General features: G+C 57.9%; 9 protein-coding genes and 1 non-coding gene across 10 annotated transcripts; 2 read left to right on the top strand and 8 right to left on the bottom strand.

Annotated features, from left to right (window-relative positions):
- Positions 1-148: 148 nt before the first annotated feature.
- On the bottom strand, positions 149-2,299 carry TRAVEDRAFT_50694 (subtilisin-like protein; the record flags this gene model as incomplete). Its single annotated transcript, XM_008043023.1, has 8 exons — positions 149-205; positions 255-717; positions 774-911; positions 969-1,168; positions 1,229-1,336; positions 1,399-1,621; positions 1,673-1,938; positions 1,991-2,299. 8 exons carry the CDS (start codon positions 2,297-2,299, stop codon positions 149-151), a joined length of 1,764 nt encoding a protein of 587 aa, XP_008041214.1.
- Positions 2,300-3,149: 850 nt separating this feature from the next.
- Positions 3,150-3,221, bottom strand: TRAVEDRAFT_t152. Its single transcript has one exon. It is a non-coding gene; the product is annotated as a tRNA-Glu (tRNA).
- A 1,059-nt stretch (positions 3,222-4,280) lies between these two features.
- On the top strand, positions 4,281-6,009 carry TRAVEDRAFT_73798 (uncharacterized protein; the record flags this gene model as incomplete). The annotated part of the gene is made up of 2 exons (XM_008043474.1): positions 4,281-4,860; positions 4,911-6,009. The coding sequence occupies exons 1-2, from the start codon at positions 4,391-4,393 to the stop codon at positions 6,007-6,009; spliced, it is 1,569 nt and encodes a 522-aa protein (XP_008041665.1). The 5' UTR covers positions 4,281-4,390.
- Positions 6,010-6,633: 624 nt separating this feature from the next.
- TRAVEDRAFT_22528 (uncharacterized protein) lies at positions 6,634-7,503 on the bottom strand (the record flags this gene model as incomplete). The annotated part of the gene is made up of 1 exon (XM_008042723.1): positions 6,634-7,503. One exon carries the CDS (start codon positions 7,501-7,503, stop codon positions 6,634-6,636), a length of 870 nt encoding a protein of 289 aa, XP_008040914.1.
- Positions 7,504-8,974: 1,471 nt separating this feature from the next.
- Positions 8,975-15,439, top strand: TRAVEDRAFT_129860 (uncharacterized protein; the record flags this gene model as incomplete). Its single annotated transcript, XM_008043475.1, has 7 exons — positions 8,975-9,632; positions 9,686-10,915; positions 10,972-13,754; positions 13,808-14,111; positions 14,166-14,741; positions 14,796-15,303; positions 15,358-15,439. The coding sequence occupies 7 exons, from the start codon at positions 8,975-8,977 to the stop codon at positions 15,437-15,439; spliced, it is 6,141 nt and encodes a 2,046-aa protein (XP_008041666.1).
- Positions 15,440-15,948: 509 nt separating this feature from the next.
- On the bottom strand, positions 15,949-16,797 carry TRAVEDRAFT_172200 (PEBP-like protein). The gene is made up of 3 exons (XM_008043476.1): positions 16,468-16,797; positions 16,287-16,416; positions 15,949-16,223 (listed from the first exon to the last, which is right to left on the bottom strand). The coding sequence occupies exons 1-3, from the start codon at positions 16,777-16,779 to the stop codon at positions 16,036-16,038; spliced, it is 630 nt and encodes a 209-aa protein (XP_008041667.1). The 5' UTR covers positions 16,780-16,797; the 3' UTR covers positions 15,949-16,035.
- Positions 16,798-17,309: 512 nt separating this feature from the next.
- Positions 17,310-18,452, bottom strand: TRAVEDRAFT_128768 (uncharacterized protein; the record flags this gene model as incomplete). The annotated part of the gene is made up of 2 exons (XM_008043477.1): positions 17,310-18,066; positions 18,130-18,452. 2 exons carry the CDS (start codon positions 18,450-18,452, stop codon positions 17,310-17,312), a joined length of 1,080 nt encoding a protein of 359 aa, XP_008041668.1.
- Positions 18,453-18,980: 528 nt separating this feature from the next.
- TRAVEDRAFT_50700 (uncharacterized protein) lies at positions 18,981-19,620 on the bottom strand (the record flags this gene model as incomplete). The annotated part of the gene is made up of 5 exons (XM_008043024.1): positions 18,981-19,010; positions 19,059-19,223; positions 19,280-19,346; positions 19,404-19,494; positions 19,560-19,620. The coding sequence occupies 5 exons, from the start codon at positions 19,618-19,620 to the stop codon at positions 18,981-18,983; spliced, it is 414 nt and encodes a 137-aa protein (XP_008041215.1).
- A 1,353-nt stretch (positions 19,621-20,973) lies between these two features.
- Positions 20,974-21,638, bottom strand: TRAVEDRAFT_22532 (uncharacterized protein; the record flags this gene model as incomplete). The annotated part of the gene is made up of 5 exons (XM_008042724.1): positions 20,974-21,027; positions 21,076-21,240; positions 21,300-21,366; positions 21,424-21,514; positions 21,578-21,638. 5 exons carry the CDS (start codon positions 21,636-21,638, stop codon positions 20,974-20,976), a joined length of 438 nt encoding a protein of 145 aa, XP_008040915.1.
- Positions 21,639-22,392: 754 nt separating this feature from the next.
- On the bottom strand, positions 22,393-23,770 carry TRAVEDRAFT_60167 (uncharacterized protein). The gene is made up of 3 exons (XM_008043478.1): positions 23,484-23,770; positions 22,607-23,424; positions 22,393-22,528 (listed from the first exon to the last, which is right to left on the bottom strand). The coding sequence occupies exons 1-3, from the start codon at positions 23,756-23,758 to the stop codon at positions 22,512-22,514; spliced, it is 1,110 nt and encodes a 369-aa protein (XP_008041669.1). The 5' UTR covers positions 23,759-23,770; the 3' UTR covers positions 22,393-22,511.
- Between the last annotated feature and the right edge of the window lie 1,004 nt (positions 23,771-24,774).

Raw genomic sequence — 24,774 nt, forward strand, 5'->3', positions numbered from 1 at the left:
ATAATGATCCCTGACACGTCCATGCTATATATTTCACGCCCCCCTCTGGTTACGAGTTTCTCGCAATACATCAAATGTTCGTTAACGTCATAAGTTGTCCGTGCAAAGTCCGACGAATCAAAGTCCTGTGTGTGTCTGCGTCTGTGCTTCATAGACCGAGGAGAGCCAGTAACTTCGTGAAGCTGGGAGTACCCAGACCGGTCACCTGTATGTCGGTCAGTGTATGTCGTCGACGCATCGCAGGTCACACTCACCGGGTCCCACCCGACAGCAGTATCGAATCCTCTCGGCAGCTGAGGGTTAGTCCTGTCGCATATGATGGAGTTGTTCCCAGAGACGATGTCCTTGAACGACGCCGCGGCTTCAGAGTACAGCCACGGGTTCAAGAACCCAAGTGGCGGCTTCCCCGCGGAGAGTAGGCGATCGTTCAAGAGCGCAATGATGCTCGCCGTGACGGGACTCGACGCGCTCGTGCCGGTGATCCCGGTGAGCCCCGCGGCGAAGATGATGTACCCGTTCGCGGCAGCCGAGATGTCGGGGAACGCGCGACCGGTGCGGTTGAATGCGCCCGCGTTCTTGTCACCGAGCTGAGCAAGGAAGGTGTCGACAGCCGCGTCTTGGTACGAGGGCCGGGCGAAGTAGTTGGAGAATCCACCGGAGGAGCCCGGCCAGCTGACCTCATTGGGGAACCCAGATGTGCCTCCTACCGAGGTGACGCTGTGTGACCAGCATTGAGAACGGTTATTTTGAGTAAACTGGACGGAGTGACTTACTAAGGACAGTTTGAGGGGAAGGTAGCCTGGAAGACGAGGTCGTCCCCTTCGGCAGGGCAACCGACACCACTGTCTCCCGAAGCAAAGAGGATGGAGGTGCCCCGGGCGCCCAGTTGCGCGTATGCCTTGCACAACTTGCTACGAAGGACCCATGTTAGATCACAACGTAACGTCAGAGAATAGGTAGACCCTTACTCCGTGAGTGCAAAGGAGATGGCGCTTTCGGTCATTCCGTAGCTCGTGGTGAGAACTTGGGGTGGGTTCTCCTCCGCGAGGATGGTGTTGACCTCGTCCAGGTACCCATCAAGCCCATCATCTTGGAAGTCGTCACCGAGGAAGTAATACGTGACCGGGACGTTTGTCGCGAGGCCGACGGTATACTGGATGTCGAGTTCCTGTTCTCAAGCAGGTCATTTTCAGTTTTTTAGAGATTCCGATAGATGGTTATCACTTACACCCTCCGACACTGAAGGACCTGTTTGGTCATTGGTCCCGCCGTCTATACCCACTACAGAGAATGTGATGGACGAGTTCATGTCCGGCCGGAACATCTCCAAGAATTGCTACCATCGTAAGCACGCGTTAGTTGATTTGATGCCGCCGCGTGAGAGGCAAACGAGCCAACCTGCAAGAAACTGAAGTGCGCGCTGTTCCCAAACCTGCCCGTAACGCCGAGGCGATTGCTTGCGTTCGTTGCGGGTGTAAGAGGAATGTCGTACAAGAACTGCACGCATTCCGGGATCGTCTCATCTGTGCAGTCTGCGGTCAGATTCCGCTTGGCGAGCCGGACGGGCTCCACAGAACGCTTGATCCCAACTATCTCCCCCTTCGCGACGGGGGCCGGGAATCTGCATACAGAAGTTACCGCAGTGTTCAAGCGACAAATGAAGTTGACGAACGAAGTCGTGGGATGGATGAGATCGACGTGTCCCTGCAAACTCGGCGGCAGGGAGTAAAGCATGGTCCGGATGGCCTGCTTGCCTGACGTCCCGTGCTCGAACACAGAGAAGTTAGCGTTGAAGAGGGTGTTGGCCTTTCCGACGGGGACCTCGAATCCGACCCAGTCTCCCGAGGGGGAGAGCGCGGTACCATTGAGACTGTTCTGCTGCAGCCACGCATTGACAGCGTCGACTGCTGCGGAGCTAGGCGCGACGAGCTTCTCGACCTGTGCGCAAGTCGTCAATAACACGATGAGTGTGAGAATCGAAGTTGCTGACCTCTGATTTCGAGAGATGCTGTCCGTATTGGGGACTCTTCGGGTCGCTGACCTTGTACAGCGCGTCCACTATGGCGTAGGGAGTGCTCTGAGCCAGTGCGAAGCGTAGCTTCAGAGTCTCCTCCGCGGGAGCAGGTCCAGTATTGAAGAAATCCAAGGGAACACTCGACCTCGCCTCATGGACATTCAGGCTGCTGTCGGTGTATCCATCAGGGTCAAGCCGTCTACCGTGAGCGTCGCAGGACACAGGATTTACCGCGGCCACCGCAGCCCACACAACGAAAGTGAGTAAGCCCCAAGAGTTGACCATGTTCCCCAGACAGAAGAAGCAACCAAGTGGAGGAGGGAGAGGTCGGCGGCGAAGAACAGAGACGGCGAGCTTTGACTCTTGGGGACGCTGCATTTATGCAAACCTAGGGCGCGCTTCTGAGAAGTTCGGCCATCAGGCTCGTTGGCACGGAACACTCAGGCGAATCGTATGGTACTCACATCAAGGCTTACTTACGAAAGTGCGACCTGGGCGCAGCGGGGAACGCGCAGCAATGCAAATGGCACAGAAAGCCGAGTGTGAAGCGAAGTCGAACTATCCCCGGCGGTGCAGCTACATCCTCGCACCTGGCCGCGTTCACCCCGGCATTGCTTCCGGTCGAAGCGTTCAACGCGGAGAGATATAGCCGTGGTAGGCCCTATTCGGCGGAAGTTCCGGGTTGAAATCGTAAACTGTATGAGAAGGGAGCGTCATGGGATGCTATCGCAGCTGAAGGTCGAAGCACGGTATCCCATGTAGGAGCTTGAGGATGATTAGATGTCGTGTATGCTTGGAATCGCCGTGGCCTTCGAACCGTACACTCGCCTGCACCCCATGCTAAGACAGGGCCACTCCATTGGTAATGGTCGGGGAGATCGACTTCGAGGAGACGATGAGGAGAAGTTGACGAATCCGACGAATCAATGGACTATCTCCCGTGAACATATTGGCAGTTGCAATCAGTCATGATTTCCCTGCGAGAATACTATCATAAGCAACCTGAGCGTACTGGAAAGGTCTGTGCCATACCTAAACTTGACTCTTCGCAGAGTCATCATGGGCGCAATGAACATGGGGAATACGGAAGACTCCACGCGAAGCCCAAATCAAAGAGTGAGCTGATTCAAAAACATTCCGACACGGGGAATCGAACCCCGGGCTATCGCGTGAGAGGCGATAATGTTAGCCACTACACCATATCGGATTGAAAGAAAGGGCGATATAAGGTGTCTCAAGTAGCCACTTCAGTAAGACGTCATCATAACCCGGGCCAAGCGGAGACCTCTGAGCCTCAACAAAAAGGTAAGTATTTCGTACGCAATGGATTGTAAGGGGCAAAAATAGAATGCAATCGAGCCAATTTCATGGCAGATGGAACCAAGATTGTAATGTATTGGCGCGTGAAGGGTCCTCCTTTCCAAGTGCGAGAATTAATCGCAATGGGACAAGGAAAGTCGCAAACGTACAGAATATATACGCCAGATTAGGGGTGATTCCACCTATTCTGACAGAATGAGCGACACTTCCAGGTGACAGAGCTGCTTATGATCGAAATTGCGCGAAGCCGGACTATCCGCCGACGTCAGCTCGCAGAGGGTGACTCTTGCTTGTTGGATTTTGGTTTCGAGCGAGCGCCTGCTCGCCGGCGCTTGCCGAAGCGTTCAGTATCGTGCGCGAGACCCATTTTGTACGCTATCAGGTTGCCTTCGTACCACGCTGCCGTACGGGACAAACGGAATACTACTCTTTTCTTACTCCTGCCGACGCTCTATCGATTGCTCCAACAAATCTCACTACATTGGAATCCCTTGCATTCCCGCCCACTGAAGGCTTGCCGGAAAGGCGTCTCTCACGGAACGGCGCCAATCCTCAGCCCACAAAATGACTTTTTGCTGATGGATGATCATTGGATGTGCAACGTTCAACTGCTACATACCACCATCATCTCTTGCATATGGTGCGTGCATCAGCCTGGTCAAGCGAATATATTCTCTCAGCCTCCAGGTAGATCCTTCTCAGGCCTCCATGCTTTGGCTCGCTGCCCAACATGTCTCACTGGTGCTCGCGTATCCTGGATCTGGCCTGCTAAGGAGCTCGTGGCCCTGGAGACGTTCATACCCTACGCTCGGGATCACTGATGGTGATGTACAAACCAGTGCCCTGGACATCGCGCTGTTGTCTGACGTCGGTAACCTCTTTACCGCGGGGGACCCCGACGACGTCTAAAAGCTCGCTGTCGTCCAAAAACCGCCCTCGATCGTCTTGTCCTGGTCGACGACACCGTATCCTATCCGCTCTTGTTAATCCTTGGCTGGTCCGTTTTCTTCTTCTTTCGACGCGTACTTTGCCTTCTGTTTCCTTCTATTCTTTCCAATGGCTCCCTCCTCCAAGAAGACTCAAGCTCAGAACCGCGTTGCTGCGAACTACATCGCATATGGCCCTCGAGGCCTCCCCCCAGCACTGCAAAACCTCGATCCCGAGCAACGCCTGAGGCTAGCCAAATCCAGCCAGAAAATTGGCAAGGTGCTCGGTGAAATGCCAGTCGTTGATGTCCTACCAGCTTCTCCAGGAGCCGAAAGCCTCGTCTCCACGGTGAGGGGCTTCGACACGCGACCACTCAACGTTCAGAAGAAGGGCAAGAAGGCAAAGAAGAATGCCCCTCCTCCCGCTCCGGTCATGCGTTATAGGCTCCCTGCAACTCGTCCGTGGGAGATCCTTGTGGAGGATGCGATAGAGACCAGCCTGGCACCGCCGAGGCCGATACCCGCCGCTCTCAATCTTTCGTCTCCCTCGAGGATCATCGACAATCCCCGTATGTCCGTCTTTCATAACGGCTGTCGGAAGTAGGTCCTGTTTGTGCCCACTTGCTGTCAGTGATCGCTAACTCTTTCAGAACACCTCTTACGCCCGAGTATCTGAGCCCGTTGACCCCGCTCTCCCCGCTTTCCCCCATCAAAACCCCAGACATCCATGAGCACCGGATGCAGACCCTCCGCCGGCTCGCGCGCATGTCCCGTGCCTTCCGCGACACCATCTACGAGGAGCTCGTCATGCCCTCCGTCGGTATCGTAGCCGCTCCAGATGTCCAGGATGTCAACACGTACCTCGACCTCTACCGCAAGTCAATATGTCCCCCACGTCGTTCGCAGATGCTCGCGGCCGGCCGGCGCCGCAGTCGCTCCGTCGGCGACACGCAGCGACGCAGCGTCCTTTCCGTGTCCGTCTACAGCGCCAGCACGACGCGCACCAGCTTCCTCCTCCCGCAGTCCGCGGTCCCCGCGCGCCTCAGCCGCGTCTCATACGTGCTCGCGATCGGCTCGCCCGCGCTCTCTCCCTCCCTGTCCGCGTCCGCGGCACTCGACGACTCGCCCCTGCAGCAGCAGCAGTCCGTCGCGCAGGCGATGGCGGTCATCCTCGGGGCGGACGCGCAGGTCATGGAGTCCTTCCGGCGCGGGTTCGCAATGCGCTCGTTCCGGCGGGACACGCGCCGCCGCTCGGGCGCGCCGCCGGGCACCCCGCTTATGTCGCCCTTTGCGGCGATGAAGTCGCCGAAGGTGCCGTATTGGGTGCGGAGCGGGTATAGGGCGCGCGACAGTGCGCATGCGGCGGGAAGGAGGAGGCGTGCGGGGGCGTCGCGCCCGCCGCCGACGCCGCGCACGATGCGGAAGGAGCGTAGGCAGGGGTGGGGAGGCACGTGGGACGTGGGGAAGATGGGCGCGGCGGTAGAGAAGCTCAAGGAGGCTGATGTGAAGGCGAGAGCAGAGGAGGAACCCGTTACAGCCCCTGAGATGCCCGTCGATAAGACCACTCGCGATGCTGAGGACGCTCTTCTTGAGGCTCTCGGTGACATGGAGCGGGAGCAGCCTCTGGAGGAGGCGGCTCTCGCAGATATCACGGAGGCTGAGGAGGAGTCGCTGCTTGCCTATCTTCAGGAGGACGCGAAGGACGTTAGCCCTTACGCGGGCATTGAAGAGGACGCTTATGCTATCTAGGTTGTTGTTGTTTTGGTCGTATACCCGTGTTGTTTGTCGCGGAGCGTCGCTCTCTATATATGTTGTTTATTATTTCGTCGTCGACAGGGCAGCTTGAGTCCGCATCCGCGGCGAACGCCTGGCTCTGTATTGCCACGGGCGAACAAGTGAGTTGGACTGTGGCAATGTCAACAAACATCGTTCGCCATGACTTCGCATGCCGTCGTATTGGGGGATAGCACGCCAATGATTCGGTAACACGATGACGAATCACTTTCCAGACATTCACAACTACACAAGCGTACTATGCACACCCCTTTCAAACGGAATCTCACGTCTTCTCACTACAGTGGACGCCGAAGGAACCGCGATAGCCCCATGAAGGTCTTCGCAGCCGGAGTGGCGCCACGTACATCGTCTCCTCGCAGCCGCGGGAGACGCGACGGCGAAAGGTTCCTCGACATCGTAGCCGCTACCGACGTCGAATAAGACCTGAAGTCGGAGTAAGGAAACTGCGGCATTAGCTGAAGCTGGAGCCCCTCGGAAGGTGAATTTACGTGCCTAGGGGTTCCCGCCGAGTGTCCTGGTGGAGCATTTCTAGACATGCCCGGGGTCGAGCTGGGCCCGGGACCGCCACGAAACGTGCTAGAGCGACGAGTAGTGAGCATATTGGGGAACGTCTGGAAGGAAGTATAGATATACTTGCGTGGTGTTGGGTTCGATGCTGGTGGCCTTCAACTGCTGAAGCTTGTACTCCTTGATATCTGCGAAGTTGACATTCCGCCGTTCGAAGAAGACATGGTGCATGTACCAGCGCGACTCTTCGGTCTGCAGCTCATCGAGAATCTTCTGCTCCTCGGGCAGCAACTCATGCAAGGGCAGAGGGGCGTCGTAGTCGTAGAAGACGCGCCACGAGGTAAGGTAGCCGATAAAGACGTCGTGCTTGGACTTGCCCATGGCATGGGGACGTGGGTTGTCGAGCATCCCGGTAGGAGGGTTCACGATGAAATGTACCAGACCCTCTAGGAAGGTATGGTACTTCGGCACCAGAATATCGGAGTTGGACGGATGGAGGGGAGGGACCAAGGACTGGAAGCGCGCCTTGTCCCGGACATCTAACGCGAAGTAAGACATGGGAAGCAGCAGGATGTATCCGGGAAGAGGCTCGAGCTTGTACGGCTCGTGATCGGGGATGTCGAGATGGCGCAGACGGATGGACGTTGGAAACGGCGAGCTGCCTTCACTCGACCCTGAACGTATCTCGGCGTAGTCCCATGCGGGGACGGTGGGCACGTAGCGGCCTTCTTGAAGTATGGCAGCTGCGGTTTCGAGCAGTTCGTCCGGTACCAGGATCTGCTGGTCGAAAAGTGCGGTGGCGACACGGTAAACGTAGCATAGAGCGTCCTCGGCCCATATGATGCAAGGAATGCCACGGGAGGTGAGCTGGCGTAGCGCAACGAGTCGTCGATGTTGCTCTTCCGGACCGGGAGGGCAGTACTCGTAGAACTCACCCATGTTTGCAATAGGCAGATTTCGTGTGTACTAGGTGTGGACGCACTTGTGTACACTAGCACAAGTATGTTAGGAACAGACAAAGCTTGAAAGATGCTGACCTGACAAGCGGGACCGGGGCTTACGTCGGCGCTCGAATGGTACAAATCCCGAGGCGGTTTGACTCCGCTTTACGCCGTTAATGGCACTCATAATCGGGAGCCGACCGAGGATGTCAATGAGAGAGCTTCTTTGTCGATCACATTACTGAGTCATGTCACATCCCACAGTGGCGTAGAAGCAGAAGCCAAAGTCACCGACTCCCCGATCGATCCAGTGAGTACGTGCCTAATGTGGAAGTGGCGTCGAAACATACCTTCTGTGACGCGATTGCTTCGTGGAACGGTTTATGAACGGTAGCAGAGATGATTGGTATTGGCTTGCAATAAGGTTTTTTGAATTGAGACCGATGGCTCCCCGAACTTCCTTCCAGGCGTCGATCCTGTCCACTCGATCATCCTTTCACAGACGCGAACGTGATACCGTCGAGGATGCAGGAGTGCATATCAGACCGCGTTCAACGTGAGATGCACTTTTTTGTTTCCCTTATCCCCCACAACTTGTACTATATGATCCTGCAAGTGCCGACAACGCCTGGGCCTGGTATAGGACAAGTCTGCGCGCCACCTCAGCAAGCTGCCGTTGGGGTGACCTGGTGTTGAGCTCGTTGTAGGTGCAAAAAATGTGAGTCTTCTGTGTCACGATGTGCGCAAAGTACCAGAGGTGTTGATAACCTGTCTGCCACTTGAAGCAGTCGAGCGGACTCGGTCAGGATGCCATGCCATTGCCGTCGCGCGAGACGTCTATGACGTAACCACGGCGTGAAGGCAAGAAACACGATCCCGTGACGAACGCGTTGTTTGCGGGTGTTGCCTGCGACGCGGTTGTGTTCGCGGGACGCCTACGGCGCCAAACAGGCAGTGTTGATGAAGTTCGGCTTTCCCATCCGCAGGTTCCCCCCGCTTCTCTTGCTCCTTGTCGACGCAGACGATTCGCTCAGCCCAGGATTCCTCCTCGGTCTTTGGTTTCTCGTTGCTCCGGGGTGCGGTGGAGGTCACGGTGATTAGTTGGCAAAGCGACCTTGCTCAGCAGCAAGGTATGTCGTGTTGCTACCCTGTCGACTCTGTCGTCCTCACTCTCCCCGCCCCACCCTCCAGCGGTAAGTAGCCAACAGAAGGTATAACAGCAATTCAAGACATCAAGTAACGATCCTACGGTCTACGAGCATCCTGGCTTCACGACACGTTCAGGCATCCCCCATCTCACGCAACAACTCACGATCGCACATATTTCTCTGGCCTTGTTCTCTCATCTGTATTGACGACCTCACGCGACTTTCACGCGACAAGAACGACTCTGTTGTATTCACGACATTCCACGGTTTCCCTTAAACATCACGAAGCACCACAACGACTTAGACACGGACACTAGCACGATGCGTAACACTCTGCCCCTTTTGTCTCGTGCTCCCGCTCCAAGTTCGACCTTCGCCCGCTCTTCGTCCCCTATCCCTCCAGCAGACATCACCCCTCAAGAACATGTCCCCACCATCCGCCTCATCTCTGCCACTCCGTCCGCGGCAGGCTCCGCCGGCGATGCTAGCACCTCTTTCGCCAGCTCTTCCTACGCGTCCATCGCCCCCTTTGCCTCTTCGCCTCTCGCGCCCAAGGCCAGCTCCGATGCCGCCCGCAAGCGCATCGTGCCCAAGAAGTCCAAACTCGGGCTCCTCGGTGGCAGCAAGAAGGAGAAGGGCAACAAGGACTTCTCCGACGTCGTTCGCCGCGTTGGCGGTGCTCCCTCCACCGGCCGCGGCGGTTTCGAGATCTACGTTGACCAGAACGACGATCCGGAGCTCGCGGAGATCGTAGTGGTGAAGAAGAAGAAGTCCCGTCTTGGATTGGACGGCATGAAGTGGGGGACTCTTGGGGAAGTCACCAACGTTCCGGCGGCGCCGAAGGAACAAACCTCGGCTCCCGCGGACAACTTCCTCAAGGTCAAGGGCGACGAGAACCAGAAGTGGTGGAGCATCGGCCGCGGCAGGAAAGATTCGAAGGGCAAGGACAAGGAACAGAAACCGCCTGCCCGCTCGAAGAGTACGTGCTAGTTATGCTCGTTGCTGCAGGCAATCTAACGCGTTCTCTTGTAGCTCCTGAGCCTTCCAAGCCTCTCGAGAGTCGCGCGCGATTCAACTCGCTCGATTCTGGTATTCTCCTCAACAGCCCTTCGGCAAAGCCTCCGAAGCAAAAGCAGGGCACTGTCTCCTCAGTTAAAACCCTGCTGGAGGTTCCGGTGGTTGCAACTGCACCATTGGATGAGAACGCGTCTGCCACAAATGGGCTCCTCTCTGCTGGCGACGCTCAGCCGACTGGCTCCATCGCGATTCGTGCGATTCGCTCGATGCGATCGCTCGCACGCATGGCCAGCTGGGCACAACTCTCGAACGACAAGGAAGGCAACACGGCTCCCGCAGCCACCACGGACACGGTTAGGTCCAGGACGAAGGAGGAGAAGAAGACGAAGGAGAAGAGCGAGACGATGAAGAAAAAGAAGAAAAAAGACAAGGAGAAGACGAAGGAGAAGGAAAGTAAGGAGAAGGAGAAGACCATCCGCTACTCCGGCAGTAGCTTCGAGGCCGGCGCGCTCAGTGCGCAAGCCAGCCCTGCCCCGCTCAGGACCGAGGACGGCCCGCGGACACTGAGCAGTCGCAAGAAGCAGAGCGTTCTTGGCCTTGGTCTCCCATCTACGCTTCGCCTAGGGACGGTCCGCGATGCCTCCGGCTCCTCAACGGCTTCAGCAGCTGGCGTCCCTCAAGCACCACAACGGCTCTCTGTGGACTCTGCCCACCTTATCCTCAATGCGCAGGGTCGGCCATCGTCCATCCTATCGAGCGGCTCATCTCTGCGTCCTCCTTCCACTGCCTCTGGCATCTCAACGTTCTCCGGCGGCCGCTCGCCGCGCTCGTCATCAAGTTCCGTCGCCTCCATCCGCTGGGACGAGGCGGTCCTGAAGACCGCCAAGGAGAAGCAGCGCAAGGAACGGCGGTCGCAACGGGAGAAGGAGAAGGACAGCGGGAAGACCACCAGCCGGCGCACTTCGGACTCGCGCCGCCGGACGCCCATTTCGGAGATCTTCCCTCAGATGCAGATGCAGCGCGAGCCATCGTTGTCACCGCCTGCGTCGATCATGGAGCGCCCGATCGTCAGGGTTGAGGAAGCAACAGCAGACGGACACTCGGCACCGACTGATGACGAACGTGAGGTTGCGAGCGAGGCACCGAGTCCCAGCGGGACGCCTGTCAAGCGCGCACGGCCCCGTCCGATGTCTGAGCAGATGCTTGGAAGGCCGCGACCGCAACCGATCTGCGATGAAGGCGACGGTGACGGTAAGTTTTTGTCGTTCGCGGCATAGCCAATCATACTCACGTTCATCTAGGTGTTTTGTCGATCCTCGACGCCGCTACGAATGACCTGGCATCTCTCATCAACCGTCTGGACCTCGAGGCGACTCCTGCGAGCACGAACAACACTCCGCTCCGGCTGTCGCCCTTCCAGACAGTGCAGGAGAGTCCCCTCAAGTCGCGTGCCACGCATCGCGGCAGCCCACTCAAGGGCGAGCTGCGCGAAAGCACTGCATCTATTGCGTCATTGAGGCCGTACGCCAAGTCCCAGCCCTCCGCCGTCCCCGCTACGCTCTCGTCAAAGCCCTCGACGCAGCGCCCGCAAGGTGCTGTGCTCGTGGGCCAGCAGATCGCGCCATGGAGCGAGCTCGACTGGAAGGTGTCCCCGCGCAAGCCGCTCATCAAGCCCAAGGCTGCGCCTCACCTCACTCACAAGCGCACGCTCACGCCCTCGCCTTCAGACCCTGCACCAGTATTCCTAGCTCTGCGGCCCGCAAAGCTCAAGGCTTCGAGCTCTGCTCTTTCCACCTCGTCCTCAGTGCACACCCTCACGCCTCCCGTGGGCCCTACCAACGAGGGCACGCCTTCCTCGCGCACGTTCGGCAACCGTCCTTCCAAGGTCGGCGTCGACATGGCCAAGCTCGAGAGCACCGAGGTTGCCGGGTCGCCCACGCCGGTGTTCAGCCGCGTTGGCGGACACCACCGCAAGAGCTCGTCGCTCATCCCCATGAACAGCAAGGGGAGCGTCGGCAGCTTGCGCCGTATGGGTGTCCCGATGACGGCGGAGGCGCGCAAGGGCTTGGGCCTGTGCGGTACGCTTGGCGGGTCGACCGAGCCGGACGTCGACCCGGAGGACCCTGACTCTGACATCCCTGACGAGCTCCAGGTTATCCTCTCCGGTCAGTCTGACGACGACATGACGCGCCCGCTCGACGACACGTTGTCGTTCCGCGCTCCTTCGCCTGGTTCGCCCCCGAAGGCTGCGCTCCCGCTTCCTCAGACCGAGGTCGAGAGCGAGCCTGAGGAGCTCGAGCACGAGCTGCCGCAAGTGCCGGTCTTCCAACTGTTTGATGTTGAGGACAACCAGGCAGAGGTCGACGAAGGCGGACACGGGTCTGCGTCCGAGGATGACACCAAGAAGTCGTTCGACTTCACCGGCGAGCTTCAGAAGCTCAACGAGTCCGGTGGATCGGACAGGCACAGCTTCATCGAGCAGGTCGAGAACGCGTTCAAGACCCCCGCACGCATCGAGCTCGGGTTCGACTTCGGCATCGAGGAGGGCATGCTCGCCCCGCCCCTCCCTGCGCTTCCGCAGAACCTCCGTGTCGCGCCGTCCGTCGAGAACGTCCCGCAGAGCTTCTCGAACCTGGGCGACACATCGTCCATGTTCGGCTCGGACGAGACCGGCAACCGAGATTCGGGCATGTCGCAAGACCAGGAGCAGGACATCAGCTTCATGATGCGCGAGCTCGAGGACGAGTGCCGTGTGTACCCCGAGCTCGTGCGCCAGGCGTCGATGCGATCCAAGCCCTCGGACGGCTATCTGAACAAGAACTTCAAGTTCGGTGGCATGTCATCCCCGCAGAGCTCTGCGAACGACTCCAACTCGAGGCCGCTCACGTTGTCCGACATCATTCCGCCCATCACGCACTCCCGCTCGCACTCGCAGGTTTCCACGACGGAGGGTGACTCGGTCCTGAAGTCGATCTTGGCCAAGGCCGCGGACGTCATGCCTGCGGAGCCCACCAGCCGTCCACGCGTCGACTCGCAGAACAGCATGAAGCCCAGCCCTCACGTCTCCTTCCCTGAGGACGTCTCGCAGGGTCCTTCGCACGCACGCACCGAGTCGGGCTTGAGCTTCACCGGCTTCGATTCCTTCGACGAGGTGCGCCGCGGCTTCGAGTTTGGCCCGAACCGCCCCGCGTTCTGGCCGCCCAAGGACGCCGTCTTCCGCCCTGCGCACCATCAGCACGAGTCCCTGTACAGCATCGCGTCGATCTCGTCGTACGGTGCGGTCGTCAACAACGGCGCCCAGGACCCCTTCGGGTACGCTAATGGTCTCAGCCGTCCGCCGTCGATGGATGACGACATGTCGATGTCTATGTCGATGAACATGTCTGTTGACGACACGTTCTCGTTCATCCATCGCAACAAGCCGCGCACCCGCGTCGACAGCGACGCTTCCAGCTTCTACTTCCGTGCACCTGGAGGACCCACCCAGATGATGCACCCCTACCGCCGTGGCCACCGTCGTGGACCGTCTGCACTGTCTATCGCTTCTAATGCGCCTCCCGTCAGTCTGTACAACCGGAGCTTCGCTGGGCACGGTCATCGCAAGAACGACTCGAACACGAGCGCGAGCTCTGTCGCGCTGTCGTACGCGATGCACGGCGCAGCCGGCGGACGCGCGACCTGGGCGCAGCACAGCCGCGACTACTCCGTCGACTCGATCATGAGCGACTACTCGGAGCGGAACATGGCGCGCCCGGGCCTCGGCGACAAGATGTTCGAGACGTCGCGTGGCGCGCCGCTCAGCGCGATCTCCGCGTCACCCGAGAGCACGTACAGCGATGCGGACGGCGCGAACCGCACGTCGTGGGACTCAATCATGGACAACGACCGGTACCCGTCGGCCGTCGAGGACTCGCTGTTCGATAAGACGCGCAACCGGACGTCGATGTCGAACGAGTCGGTGTTCGGGTTCGACCCGTATGCGCAGTATGCGCGGCCCCCGCCGAGCCAGCAGTTCCGCCCGCTGTCGATCATGAGCGAGATGAGTGTCCATAGCCCGCCTAAGGAGGACGACACCATGATCTCGGTATGTTGCTCGCTCCCGGTCCTTTGCTTGATGTTTAGATTAATGTGCTGCAGATGCTCGGCGGTGGACACGTCCGCAGGCGTTCCGTGAGCTCCATGGTCGACGCCTCGCCCTGCGTACGCGTGGAGCGCAACAAGCATACCGCGCTCTCTGGCCGTGTTCTGCAGTTCGACCTCGAACCGCCTGCTAAGGAGTCCCCGAAGATGGCTACGCTCACGGAGAAACCTTCGATTGCGTCGACATCTTCGTACCAGTTCGGTGGCGAGCGCATGATCAAGGCCCGCCACGGTCTGTTGGAGCGCCAGAGTCTCGAAGATAGCGCGCTCATCGCGCAAGGCGAGGACCTTCTGGCATCTCGTGAGTTGTGATGTTTCTATGCTGCGAACTCAGGTTAAGCTAATTGTATCATAGTGCGTGAGCGTTCGATCTTCAGCAAGCCTGTTTCGGCTGCACGGTCGCGGTCGAGCACTTGCACCTCGAGCTCGTCTGGTTCGTCCGGCGCGGAGACGCCCCCGCTCTCGTGCTCCGATGGCTCCTCCATGTCCGGCGGCTCTCAGTCGAGCATCGATCTGGGCAGCCTGAACTCCATCCTCACCAACGTCACGCAGCCAAGCAGTGGCGTTGCGAGGGCGCGCTCGCGCCAGCGGGCCCGTGGCATGGGTCACCGTCGTCGCATCGACCAGGCGCGCATGTCGCGCTCGTCCGTCTACGAGACCATCCAGGAGGAGGCTTCTGTCTACTCGAGCTCGCCATCCGAGAAGCACCCGACACCACAGAGCGTTGCGAAGCAGTTCGCGAGCCCGCTGAACAACACGTCGGTGTACATCGTCGAGGGCGACAGCGACTCCATGTACGGCGACTGGGACGAGGAGACTGGGATCATGACTCTTCGCCATTACTATGCGCTCCGTGACGAGGCTCAAGAGACCGTCACGGAGAGCAGGCGTGTGTGGGTCGACACCCCTTTCTCGGTCTTTGCTCTGCAATGTAAGTTCTTTCTGCCTTTCATTGCGACTTTCATTGACGCGATTTGTCCCATAGCGTTCCAGCCCCCGAAGGAGCCCGCTGTGATGCAGGCTATGCTCGAACACTCGCAGAAGAGCTACGGCCCCCTCCCGTCGGAATTGCGTCCTCATCGTGTGCGCTCGAGGACTTCATCAAGGCCTTCACCGTACCCCATCCGCGCTGTGCATGCATCGTTCTCTCCGGAGAAGCCGCGCTCGTCGCCCATCCAGGTGTTCACGGACGCCCCGGCGAAGCCTTCCGCACCAGCTGTTCTTCAGCATCCTGTGCTTCGTGAGGTGCAGCGCAGCTCGAACGTCTTCTCGGCGTCTCCCGCTCCTGCGCTCGACAAGATCAAGCCATTCTCGCCCATGCACATCGAGCTCGACACCTCCAAGAACGGCAAGAGCGCGATGGGCCTGCCGACGCGTCCCCGCGTCACATCGAGCACGCGTCGCGCTGCCCTCGGGTGGTCGAAGCGCACTGGCAAGTCCAGCGCTCAGGACTCCAAGGAGAACATTTCTACCAGCAGCATGATCATCCCCACGTAAGTCGTCTTGCGGCACGTCCCAGTAGCTTCATACACTGACTTTACCTCTAGTCCGTCGGAGACGCTCAGGATCAACCGCCCTCGTCCTCGTGGGCGGCCCACTCCTGCTCGCGTCGCAGTCCCCGCGGCATGATCTTCTCCCATCACCCCTCCCCTCAGTAAATCACAAATCACTTTCCGCCGCCCTTCCTTCGTCCCAACGTCCGCACGCTCAAACCGCGGACGCTCTGCGTCATCCCGAAGAGGGTTCCGTGTCTATGCTATGAACCGACTGTCTATGCCCCCGCCCCGCCTCCTGATGCTTTCTCGCAGTGCTATCAGATCTCGGTCGCTATCTTGTACGCTTGCTTTCTGCTCCCCCCGCCGCCTGTACCCTGTCCGCCCGGCTGCCGCTGTCGTCGACGGAGGCGCTGTGGCGGCGGAGGCGGGGTTTTCTTGTCCATCTCGGAGTTGTGGTTCCGCGAGATGTGATTGTACATAGTTACACTCCTGTCTCGTATGCGGCCTCGGCTCTAAGTATCGCTCTATCTCATTTACTCATCTATACAAGCACTCTGTTGTTGTTTCGTCGATCGAATAAATAACACTTTGCTTCACAAATCCTTGAGTGATCAGAAGAGGTCCTAACACATAGCGGCTCGAGGGATATCTCTATGTTGCGAGGTATGAAATCGACAAGGCTAGTCGTACACTGTCATTTCGGAACGCTTTCCTCCCGACTGACTATCTTCATTCTACCGCGACCTCCGGCGACCTGACGAGGAAGTAATTCGCGCCGACAAGCTTGAGGCCGTACTTGCTGGCAAACGTAACGGGGTTCCAGCTGCGGCGCTCCTCGAGCGCTGCACCGTACTCGGGCTGGCCCTGGGGAACGACGAATGGCTCTGCAGATGCGGGCTCCTGAAACAGCAGGAATACTACGTCATTCGAAGGGCAAACCGTGTTAGCTGGGCGTATCGCCTGGCTGCTACGACACGCACTATAGCGATGCAAGCCCGAATTCGGGCGCGGGCCCGGAGGGCGGTACGGCGTCGTCGCAGGATGTGACTTGAGCGCATTCAGCGCGTGGGCCGCGTTCGAGGTGACCGGCGGTGATTTGAGACCGGTAATCTGGGTATTTGGAGTGAGAATCTGGTTTCGTCTGCACGGAATTCTACCTACGAGCCAGTGCCTGAACGTGCGGTAGATCGGCTCGTCGCGGGAGGGCGCGTCGGGGTCGAGCATAGCAAGCGTGTACGACACCTCCGACGCAGAGTCGTCCCACGAGCCGTTTAGCGCGGCAAGGCGGAGCTCGGGCTCGTCTTGCGTGTCCGCGACGATCATCTCGTTCCCGAGGTTGACCTCCGCGCCGTTGGGGTACACTACGGAGAAGAGCACGGAGGGCGTGAAGGCGAGCGTCTCGGGGAGGACATCGGGGATGATCTGCTCGCGCTCGAGTGCGGCGACGATCGAGGAGAGCGGGTCAGCGGCCATGTGAGTGTGTAGACTGGGATGCTTGTAGGTGCGGTGAGCGAAACGGTTGTGGTACGAGATTATGCTACGATGATAGTAGTTAATGCAACGCAGCTTTGTGGAGTGTGGTTCAGGATCACCTGAGAGTCGACGCGGAGCAACCGCGGAGCCTAGGTCCACCGTCGGGCCGCGACCCGTCCCCGGCAAGAACCTAGATCTAGTCTGCCTCGCAACCCAGTAGCCCACCAAACTTAAAGTGAATCATACGGTGTCCATCCGCCATACCCACTGCCTAGCTGCGTGTATGAGCCTTCCATATAGTAGAAGATGTAGGCGGCCGTTTGAAAAGCAATCACTGCTGCGCATTGCGAAATGTCCATGATTGCGTTTATCGTATGTCACTCATTCTCACAAAGTGTTTAACGCTGACTGAAACGCAGACACTTCGCTGTCATGCGACGAAACGTTAGGGGTCACTTCTGCCAACGCCCGAGCTTGTCAGCAGCCATTTTAACGGGGTAGTGATATTATTTTCGCACCTGTCCACCTGGTCAAAACATTTCCATATCCCACGAGGGCCACGGGCCCGCCCACTCGATCCCCAGATCTTGGTCCGACAAATCCAAGATCTCCAAAAGCTTTCCCCACGCCTGCCGCTGCTTGAGCTTGTGCTGGCTGATAAGCTCGTCGCGGCACTCGTAACACAGCTGCGTCCACTCCGGGAGCACCGTCAACTCTCCCAGTTGCTCCCGAAGACCAGAGAGAACGGCCGTGTTGACGAGATCCCCAAGCATGCTGGTGAATGTCTCGCGGAGGCGCTCCAGGTGCCGCGGGCAGGCGCGGGGCGTCATACAGCGGCGGGCAGGACATTTAGCGCTTGCTATGGTCCCGGCTAGCTCGCACGACTCCCGGAGCAAGCGTTCGCGCGCGCGGACGCAGCGCTCGATGTCATCTTGGCTGAGACGGACGACGCCGCCGGCTTCCCGCTCGATTCCGAACATGATTTCAGCGACATCGCGCTGGCAGCATTTGTACAAGGCAAGGGGGAGGATGGCAAACTTGCCGGTCAAACGTGCGAGGTTGACGGCCTCGAAGAGTTCCGCGCCCTCCTCGTCTTTTGTGAAGTCGAAGGTCGCGTCGATGTCCTCGCTGCAGAGCTGGAGCCAGCGCCTGAAGTCGGTGGTGAAGTACTCCTCGAGGTGGCTTGCGGCTTCGTCTATGACGCCCTTGATTTCGTATTTGTGGCCTAGGCGCATAAGTGCGGAGATCACCGGGAAGGGGATGTAGGGGGACATTTCCGTCAGGTATCTGCCAGTGGTGGGTGAGCTCGAATGGCGAACCTAGCGAAGTTGGACGCAACAGAACACGTACCCCCTACCGTCGTAGATCGCGCGGAGCAAGCACTTCATGTCGTAGACGCTGTCGGAGACGCGAATCCCAGGGCAATTCTCGACGATACTCGGGCCGCTGTCGATCGCGACGGGCTGCGGAACCATGAAGACGTCTCGGAAGACCGGCGACAGATGAGAGAGCAGGAGCTTGTGTACGCGAAACCCAGTGTTCTCGGCTATAACAACGATGCTGCCGTCCTCAAACCATAGGTCTGGATCGTGTTTTAATGAGCGCAGAGGGGTGTCGACTCTGTCGGCTACCGTTCGCGTTTCGGAGCTGGAGTCGACGTGAGTTTGGGCCATGTCGCCAGCGGCAGCCATCCAGGAGAGGCAGTGGAGGAGGAAAGAGTCATACTGGCCTACCGCAGCAGCGTCGCTTTGAGTTCAACGGAGTCTGCCTCCAGGTGTCGAGGGACGTGAACGTGGTGCGGCCAAGGTGCGGCAGTGCGGCGATATATAGCACTTCCAGATGGTAGCGCTGGTGCCGGCACGCGGAATCCGGTGGCCCGTAAGTTACTCTTCTACCATCATCTCCTCCGCGACGTTCACGCATATCGCCACAATTCTGCGGCGGCACGGCAGGGCTTCTGAGTGGATACGGATCGCTCTTATGCAAAACTGTGCCTACACAGTGACGGTGAGTACTGAGGCTCTGCATGGGACAGAAGGATTGGATCTGGGCCCCCTGAACCCACGTCATACAACATTGGATCTCGCTCAATTTTCTGCGACTAATAGTACAAAGCGACCCACAGACAGACAGATTTGGATATAATTTTCCAGACCAGCACTCATCTTTTGACGCGTTCAGGCTGCTCTCGCCGTCGAGTTTCAGATGATTTCGTTGGCCGTGCAAAGGACCTTTCAAACTCGTGAGTACGTCTTCATACACGCTTCATGTCGGCTTACCACTCCAGGAAGGAGGTTGGTGCAGAAGGTGTTGATGTCAGGGTTGTTCACCAGGAGGATCGGCAGCGTCGTCTTTGCTTCTTGCGCAATGATGTCGCAGGTGTCACCGGGCTGCACGACGTGGGTAATGTCGCAGTCCTGGCCAACGATACCGAGGCACAACGGCTAAGGATAGAGTTCAATTAACAATTGCGGCATGAACAGCGACGAAAGGAATGGACCTCGCCGACAATCAAGTTTTCGCACCCAGCGTCGATCTTGTCCGCGTTTACCCTCTGGATCTGGAAGCTGCCATCGATGATGTGAGTACCTCGTGTCAAAGAGCGAGCGTTGCGGAGGACTGACGTGGGCGTGTTCGTCTTCGCCCCGATGAGGTTGCAGGTATCCCCGGGCACGACTGTGTAGCTACGCGCACAGTTGGGCTCCTGCGCGGATGCTGTCGCCCACGGATCGTTCGTCAGCACCTGCCACGGCGCACATACGAGTCGCGGTCGCTCTCACCTCCGCCAATGAAGGCAACGGCGGCGACAACGGCAACAGCGAAGGCAGAGCGGGAAAACATGTCGACTAGTAAGTGAGGGTGCGTTGGGATGAGATGCTCGAGAGGGCCAGAGCAGTGATATTCAGCCCTCTCCTCGCCCCTCTTTTATACGGGTTGGGGAGGGCACCATGCATATACCGCTCGGCTGCCACGGCAGCTGCGTTCGTTTCGAATGACTTCCCGTGGGGAACATCTACGTTGAAAAGGCGGCTTGTCTTTGGTTTCGGCACACCCCTGATGTCGGGCAACGTACAGAGGGCCCCAGTGTTCCTGTGTGGTGATGAATCACGTCGAACAATGGCTGTGTCAAGGACGGCGGTCTCCTTTCAAAACGCCGAATGCTGCCGCACTCTCAAGGTACTGATGACGTTGTTTCCAGGAAGGGTCGCAGAGCCTTCTCCTGTTCAGTCGATGGGACCGAGACAGTCGCGAACAGGAACTCTTCCCCCGCGTCGGAGGCCCGCTTGAGATGGCCGACTGTCCTGCCGTGGCATTGCACCTAGTCATTTCAGTAGCGATGCCACGGACTTACCTGGACTATCTTTTTCAGAAGCATACAAGATTTGATGCCGACTGTACCGGGTGAAACTTTGTCAAGAGTAAACATGGAAGCATCTGTTCGGTCTTCGTGGCGGCTTTGGTCCCTTTTTGTCAATCTCCATCGCGCTGATATTTCAGTATGTTAAAGCCGGACAAATACGCGCGTCCGCCAACATCGTATACCACTCCTTACTCTTTGTACGTCGTCGTTATATATACTCTGATGCTAAACGACTTCTCCGGCCGGTCCCGAGGGTCCGCATGCAAACGGCCAGTGATGTACAGAAGCGCCAAATGACGCTGTGTATTCCCTGATAGGGACGGAAGCAGGTGCAACCGCCTCTACTGTCCCAGCTTTCGCAGTTCACCGGATCCTGATTTGCGTAGCACGGACGACTCACTTCACACGGCGCGATCTGCATAACGCGGGGGGCTCAACGTTCGCCGACGGTTTATAAATCACGCCATAAGGGTAGTTGATACAACGGCTGACGCATAGCGCGTGACACGAAGGCATCTGGTTATGTGGATTTCATGGACGACGTGGTCTGTATAAGTATATGGTCGAAGTCCTGAGGTTCACGAGCACGCACCATTACAGGGGTCGCCATGGCGTCTCCGGTCCCGATAGCTGAAAGATATCCGGGAGTCGCTGCCAGAGCTAACGGCGCTCTCGCTCAATCCATTCCGGGGTCACCCGGCCGTGCGGCGATCTATAGCTGAGTCCTCTTCAAACAACACCTCATTTCGCTCAATCTAATACAAAAAGACACGCAGATAGATAGAGCTGTGAATGCCATTCCCCAAACCACCACACTCACGACACCGACACGTTCAGGCCGAGCTCGCCGTCGAGTGCACGATGATCTCGTTCGCTGTGCAAAGGACCTGTTAAAACTGTGAGTATGTTTCTATGCACAATTCATATGGGCCTACCTCTCCAAGGTTGATGTTGGTGCAGGCGGTGTTGACGTTCGGGTTGTTCGCCAGCAGGATCTGCCGGGTCGTCTTCGCCTGCTGTGCAATGGTGTCGCAGTTATCGCCCGGCTGCACGACGTGGGTGATGTCGCAGTCCTGGCCAACGATGCCGAGGCACAAAGGCTGGGAAGAGACTCCGGTCAGCAGCTGTGGCATGACTCGATGGCGACAAAACAATTGACCTCGCCGACGAACAGGTTATCGCACCCAGCGTCGATCCTGTTCGCGTTCACCGTCTCGATCTGGAATCTGCCAACGATGACGTGAGTACTTCGTGACGACGAGCGAGGGCTGCAGAGCACTGACGTGGGCGTGTTCGTCTTAGCCCCAATGCCGTCGCAGGTATCGCCGGGCACGACCGTGTAGTTGCGCGCACAGTTGGGCTCCTGCGCGAACGCTGTTGAGCACGAGCCGTTCGTCAACATTGGCAGTGTTGCGCACGCGGGTTGTATTCACTCACCTCCGCTGATGAACGCGGCGGCAGCGACGATAGCAACGACCAAGGCAGAGCGAGCGAACATGTCGACTGGTGAGTGGAGGTGCGTTGGAAGGAGATGCTCGAGAGGCTGAGAGCAGTGAGGCTCAACCCCCTCCTCGCGCACTTTTTATAAGCACGTGTAGAGAGCGCCTTGCGTATACCGGCCGCCCGCCATGGCAGCTATGTTCGCTTCGAATGACTCGCCGTGGGGTACATTTACGTTGCAAACGCACGTTTGCCTTCAGTTTCATCAGACTCCTGACGGCGGGCGACGCACAGATTGTCCGAGTGTCCTGGTGGTGTGATGAACTGCGTCAGAGAATGGTTGTGTAAGGGGCGGCGGTCTCCTTTCAGGACGCCAAATGCTGCCGTGCCGCTGCAAAGACCCTAGGCGCTGATGGCGACGTTTGCAAGAAGGATCGCAGCACCTTCTCCAGTTCAGTTGACGTCACCGAAGCTAGTCACGAGTACGGTCGCTTCCTCCATATCGGAGGCTTGCTTGACATGAAGGATTGTTCTGCCGCTGCATGAGGCTCGGTCATTTGGCAGCGGTGAGAGTAATCTGCTCCGTATACGGATCGTTTGCGATGGGACTCACCTGGACTGTCTTTTTAAGGAGCGGGCGAATGTTGGTCAAGAGCAAACTCACTGCCTTGTCCGGATAGTCCCTAAAAACGTAGGTCTGGCAAAGAACCGTGCAAAGATAACTCTTTGTGGCTTTCTCCGCTGCTCGTTGAACGGCAGGAGACGACCTATGTACAGGACACGCATTCATGCGCAGGCGGTCGAGAAAAATATCGCAGTCCTACAGCAAGTCGATGTGAAGTCCTAAAACAAATTTGTGGCTGTACGTACAAATGATCTTTGCTACTATTCGCGTACGCTGCACGTACATGTCCGATGCGGTGGTCAAAACCTATGCGCTCGATGCTCCTGCACGTTGTGTAATCAACAGTCAGCGATCAAAGCGAGAAAGACAATGCAAACAGCAAGTGTGAACGATTTGCATACCTAGTCGATCACCAAGGCGTAAGGCTTCCGGAATTCGGTCCCACCAGCGCTGCTGTTGCTCCATGACCCAACCGCGGAATGCGGATTCGCATCCACTGCAGAGACGGTTCGGAGGGCCCTGGACCTTCGGGAGTGGAAGATCGAGAAAGCTTCGAAACCCGTACCACAGGTCATGCTCGTGGTACGCGGGCCAGACAACATCCCGGAGCCTCTTGATGTAGCGTAGACACGGGTATGGCGTGTCGTCCCTGGGAGCATCAACGCGATCTTCGGAAGGGGCGTATTGATCGACCGCCCACCAAGGGATGCAGCGTGGGCTCAGCATCTCTCCGTGCTCGATGGCGGTCGCGATCGTGCGACGACACGCTGCCTGGTAGTCACAGAGGCGGATGTACCGCCTGAGGTTCTTGTTGTCCAAGCAGGACCATCTGGCATAGCGCATACAGCTTGTGCCGTCCGTACACCTCTGCTCCCATCCGTTGTCTGTATCGACGCGGGCCAAGGAACAGAACGCGGCGGGGAGGATTTCACGACACCCGAACTCCTCGGCGAACATGATCGCAGACGCAGGATCGGGGATACGGTCCATGAGAGACTCGCTTTCTTCTGGCGTCCCGCACGCTGTCATGATCGCAGTGTCCAGTATTTCGAGCTCCCCGTCGCGAACGTTCCATTCTGTCAGGCTCTTTGGCCATTCTTCGGCGACCCTCTGAACGAGCCCTGCGCGGAGGCCATCGAGCAGATACTTGTCCGCAAGGCGAGCGATGCCGACAAGATCGAAGGCGGTCTTGTAACGCGAACGCCGGGAAAGATAATGGCTGACATTTTATAGGTTTCGAGAAGGTCTTAAACACGATACCAAGTGGCGAATACTCACTGTGGGTTGTAGATGCAGTCAAGGAGACCCGATAGATCGTCCGCCTTATCCGGCATCTCCAACATCGGCAGGTCGTCATAGGTCGGGCCACCCCCAGCTGAGGCATCGGCGAACAAGTTGCAGAAGAAGATAGATTGAACACCTAGGTAGGCTTTGTGCACCCGGTACACCTGAAGTCGACGCTCGCTGCTCTCAGCAGACGGTGGGAGAGGAGCACTGAGTATGACATCTCCAGTGGGATAGTACAGCTCTGGATGCCGTTCGTGCTTTGCCATAGGAAGGGTTTTGTTGAGACTCGATGAGCGACAAACTCGAGTGTGAATATAGAGAGAGGAGGACAAAGACGAGGAGGAATTCCGACGCGTCTGTCAGGCGCTGGACGAGCGCTCTTGCTGGTCTTGGCAGCGGCTTTCTATCAGGACACCGGATGAGTATGTGGCGGCGTCTCGTCGGAGCCGGGGTTGCCAAAATCCTTCGTATTGCACAGCGATTCCCGATGAACATGTAAAGCAAAAAATGGAATGGTTATCATAAACTACACGTCTGGATGATACATATTAGATAGGCGTATATTTGGGAAGTAGCATGCGCGAGCGGCCCCTGGGCGGAATGCTTTCTACTTCTCGAACCTGGAGCGCTGCTTAGGGAAACGTGGTCACTTGCTTGTTTTCAACCCCTTCGCTTGTGCTGCAAACCGACATGGGTCATTGAGGTAAGGAAGCGGTAGGGAAATGTACTCACTAAATATCGGAGCCGCTCCGCCGCCGCCTCCGTCTACTGCAGTGTAAAACTCACGTATAGGGGGGCGCAATCTGTAGCCCCTTTCCCGCAAGTACTCTGGTCCGGGCTCTATTGAGGCTCGGCGTACTCGTAGGATAGTGGGGCAGGTAGAAAGGCTGCCCGCACTAGGCGCGCGGGTTCCGAATACCCGCACGCCGCACGCGTCTATTTAATACATCATTATCTTATCTCTGCCCAGCGCGTACGGCGCTGGGCTCGTGGATGTACGATGCCCGTAACGACCCGATCCTGGGTCGTTACACTCTCCCCCTCTAGACACGACATACGGGTCGTGTTGTATAATACAATGGTGTGATGAATGCCTGCAACTCGTAGCAGTGCTAGCACCGAAATATACAAGGTCGCGCGCGGTGCGTACGCGACCCATTGGTTATATACAAGGGTGATGGAGGAGCCAATTGGGGCTCCTCGACGATACCGAACCACAAAACATTTATATACAATGTTTGGCTGCAAATTGGAGCAGCGCTACCGTCTGAATTTATTGTGC

The sequence above is a fragment of the Trametes versicolor genome (genome assembly GCF_000271585.1).
Source record: "Trametes versicolor FP-101664 SS1 unplaced genomic scaffold TRAVEscaffold_9, whole genome shotgun sequence".
Taxonomy (NCBI): domain Eukaryota; kingdom Fungi; phylum Basidiomycota; class Agaricomycetes; order Polyporales; family Polyporaceae; genus Trametes; species Trametes versicolor.